The sequence below is a fragment of the Pseudomyrmex gracilis genome, unplaced genomic scaffold (genome assembly GCF_002006095.1).
Source record: "Pseudomyrmex gracilis isolate BER0280 unplaced genomic scaffold, ASM200609v1 scaffold_17, whole genome shotgun sequence".
In the NCBI taxonomy this organism is placed as follows: Eukaryota; Metazoa; Arthropoda; class Insecta; order Hymenoptera; family Formicidae; genus Pseudomyrmex; species Pseudomyrmex gracilis.
In genome coordinates this window covers 864,504-868,043 of record NW_018020601.1, presented here as the reverse complement: position 1 = coordinate 868,043, position 3,540 = coordinate 864,504, and the positions used below count along the sequence as shown (strand labels likewise).

At 38.2% G+C, this 3,540-nt stretch overlaps 1 protein-coding gene across 1 annotated transcript in view; it reads right to left on the bottom strand.

The window, feature by feature from the left end:
- The window catches only part of LOC109864127 (RING finger protein nhl-1-like), an 80,136-nt gene that overhangs the window by 32,852 nt on the left and 43,744 nt on the right, over positions 1-3,540 (bottom strand). Inside the window, 1 exon segment of the mRNA XM_020445043.1 lies at positions 1,072-1,421. Within this exon segment, the coding sequence (XP_020300632.1) occupies positions 1,072-1,421 (350 nt within the window).

Below are 3,540 nucleotides of genomic sequence, written 5' to 3'. Positions count from 1 at the left end.
AAAAGGATTACTTGCACAACTCCGCCGTCCCCGATTTAGCATACGAGAAATTTCTGCGCGCGTAAAGCGAGCTTTTAAAATTCATTGAAGCGTTAATTATCATGTTAATTACTAATAAAGCATATTATCTTACGGAAATATTATACGACCGNGCGATTTTATATGCCATCTCCGCAAAATTGGAATAACGCTCTCTTTAATACTTTGTCGTTTGCTTAACGCGATTATTATGAGTTAATAAGCGTGTATAATTTTGTTACGAGGGAACGATTTGCGTCAATAATTTACGACAAATTTTGCGCGTTATTACATATTTCGTATTTGGCGCGTGCGGTAAACGTCGAACGTTAATTATATTACGAAGCTAACGCTGGATTTCACAATGTCATTAACACAAATCTACGAGCATAGAGCTGGGTCGCCGATATTGATTGATAGTCGAATCGACAAGATTGAATTTATGATTCACTTTCGAAGNGTGTTACTATTGTTCCACAGAGATCTCACGCGCTATTTGTTATAATTACAATAAATTTAAATAAAACACTAGAGCTATGAAAAAGAGTAAATTCTTAATAATTATANATTTCGTGCTTAATAATATTTTGATAAATTATCATATTGCATTTTTTTGTTTTTTTTTTGTAAAGAATTATTACATTTTGAATTTTGTATGGAAAAATATTTTATTACGAAAAATAAATCAATTTTATCCGGTAAAATGTGAAAGCGTGGTAAATTCAATTATTGTATTTCAACAGAATTTNGACAATATTTCTTCGAAAGAGTAAAACAATTTAATGATAGAGTAACGTCGAAATAAAGTAAATCCATGGGAATCGTCACATTAGCAAGACTTTGAAATTGAAAAAAAAAACAAAACAAAAAATTGCTCTCAGAGCCGCGTCTGATTTAACGATTTTTCCGTGCTGGAAAAAACTAGACCGCAAAATAGATAGCCGATAATAAATCGCACAAGGATGCGCTCGCGCGCAAATGTCGTTCCAGCCATGGAGTTTAACGAGCAAGCACAAGCAAAAAAAAAGAGATTACAGGACACACTCGACAAACCTGATAAACTCCACCGTATGCAGAAAGAGTTCCTTTGTGTCCAGGAGCTCGGCGTCGTCCCACGGCACGTTTTCGTTTATGTNCGCCTCCGCCAGATCGCAGTTGCTCTGGATATTCGCGATTTCCAATTCGAGATTCTCTTTGAGCTGAATCAAGCCTCTAAGCTCGGTGCCGAGATATCGATCGACCTCGTTACGCAGATATTCCGTGCGNTCTTTCAAAGCCTTGCTTAGCCTCCGATAAATCTCGTCCACTTCCTCGGCGACCGAAGCGCAGTTTGTTTGAAGGCCCAGCGTGTTTTTCTCGACCAGGGCGAGCGCGTCCTGCAGTCTGTGAAGACCTCTACGCACCTACAAACAGAAAGAGACCGGGGGGGGCGTATATACTCTATTCGTCAATTTGACAAGCCCTAACGCAATCTCTACTAAGCCTAAATGTAAACGCGCGTTTGCCTGCCATATATCGCAATCGCGATATCGATTATGCAAATGGCAAGTGGGCGCAAGCGAAACGAACGTGTTCAATTATCAGTATTATTAATGTAAATTTATCACGCATTATGTTGATGTAAACGCGTTGNAACGCGAAAATTTACATTACGTATGTCAGAGAAACTTCACGATATTAAAAAACAAAAACGTACACAGTATTGTTGTATGATACATGTATATATTTGACTTTCAGAGTAAGAGACTAGCTCTTATGGGTAGTCTACAATAAAGGTAGTAAGGCTGTAAAAGTAGAGAGTAAACTATTTTTCGGTGAAGAAACAACGGGAATAACGAAATGAACAATTCCCATTTCGCACTGCCTACTACCTTACTGTTAGCCAATGAAAGACGCGTGTCAAAAAACGCGAAATAATTACTTGTATAGACAAAAATGAAATACACTGAAACTTTATTTATTTTCCCACTCATGAAACGTGAGCACTTCACTTATTTTCCTTTCAGAAGGGATCCCACCACTGCGCAAAATAAAGGTAGTTTTCCATTACGGTTGCAGTGTGATTGGCTGCTGCAAATCATGCCGTTTCCCGCGCCTCGTTTGCTCTGCTAAGTGCGAGAGTGGAGAATGAGAGAAAAATAAGAGTGGGAGTTAGAGGGGAAACTAAGTGGGAATATAACTGAGCGATTTTGTGAGAAGATAACCGAGTGGGAAGATAAGTAAGAGGGAAAATAAATGAAGTTTCAGTGTAACTCCTTCCAAGAACCTTACTTCTTACTCTATACTACCTACTCCCATTATAGACGGCCCTTTAGTCGCAAGTTACAGCCAATTAGTAAATAGTAGAGAAACACACAAGAGCGAGAAGCTCGATACTTATTGGCTGTCGCAAGATCGTAAAGACGCAAACTTTGCGATTTCTGCTTGCGACGACCTTACGACGATCGCAATATCGCGCTCGTGCGATTCATCTTTTGCGATCAATGTAGAACGGGCTTAAGACATACATAAAAATTTATCACAATTGATTGGCTAATTCCATAGCATCTATAATATACTAGACTGCAAGACTCTTTATATATTCCTTAGATTGTGTGCATGAGCATCCGCAGGATTTTTTTTCAGAAGGGAGGTGGAGCAATTTTTCCTCAAAAATTATACATTTAACAGAAAGGTTTCATTGTGCAGAAAGCTTTCATGAATAGATGTATGATTTAATTTGTTAACCAGGGATTTCAAACTTGTTTCAAGATAAATATAATTTATGAAAAAACTTGTCTTTCCAGAGGGAGGAGGACAAATGCCGGGTTTGCTCCTTTTTTTGCGGACGCCCGTGATTGTGTGTACCGAAAAGCCACGTACTTCTAAGCTCAACACACAGACACACACACACATAGGCGGCGAACTTAGTGATGGATTGGAATGTGAAATGTCACATTTTTATGTTCCACGCCATTGAATGTAAAGATCACGTGATACCGCATGAATCTTTGCAGCACACAAAAACTGCGAGAAATTTGCATAATTTTCGTGAAACATATGTATTTGAAAACGCGTGTTTTATAAACGTGTTTTGTTGAATTGTTTGAAGTGTCAGATACGCATTTTATTTCTTTTACCGCGACAATTCACTGTCTTGCGGTACGACACTCGTGTCACGTAGTAGCGAAGAGTAGACAAAACATTCCAATCGGTTACTATATTATATATAAGTTCCGACTGTTCCCAAATAACATTTTGCGAGCAAAATCGTATCCCAGTGCGTCGTCATTTGAACAGCATATAACTAGTAAATCTAGATAGCATTTTGTACGTGAATATCCAGTCATCAAACACAAAAACGACTCATGCATAGGTATGTAATACACTCAAATTAAGAGTAAATAACTTGCAATATGTTAACTATTTGCGCGTTATTTGTTCGTTATATATTGGATAGATATGAGATAGTTTCTTGTGCGCAATATGCACGCGCGTACGCGATGAAATATGTTCGCAAACAAAATTCACAGGCAAATCTCA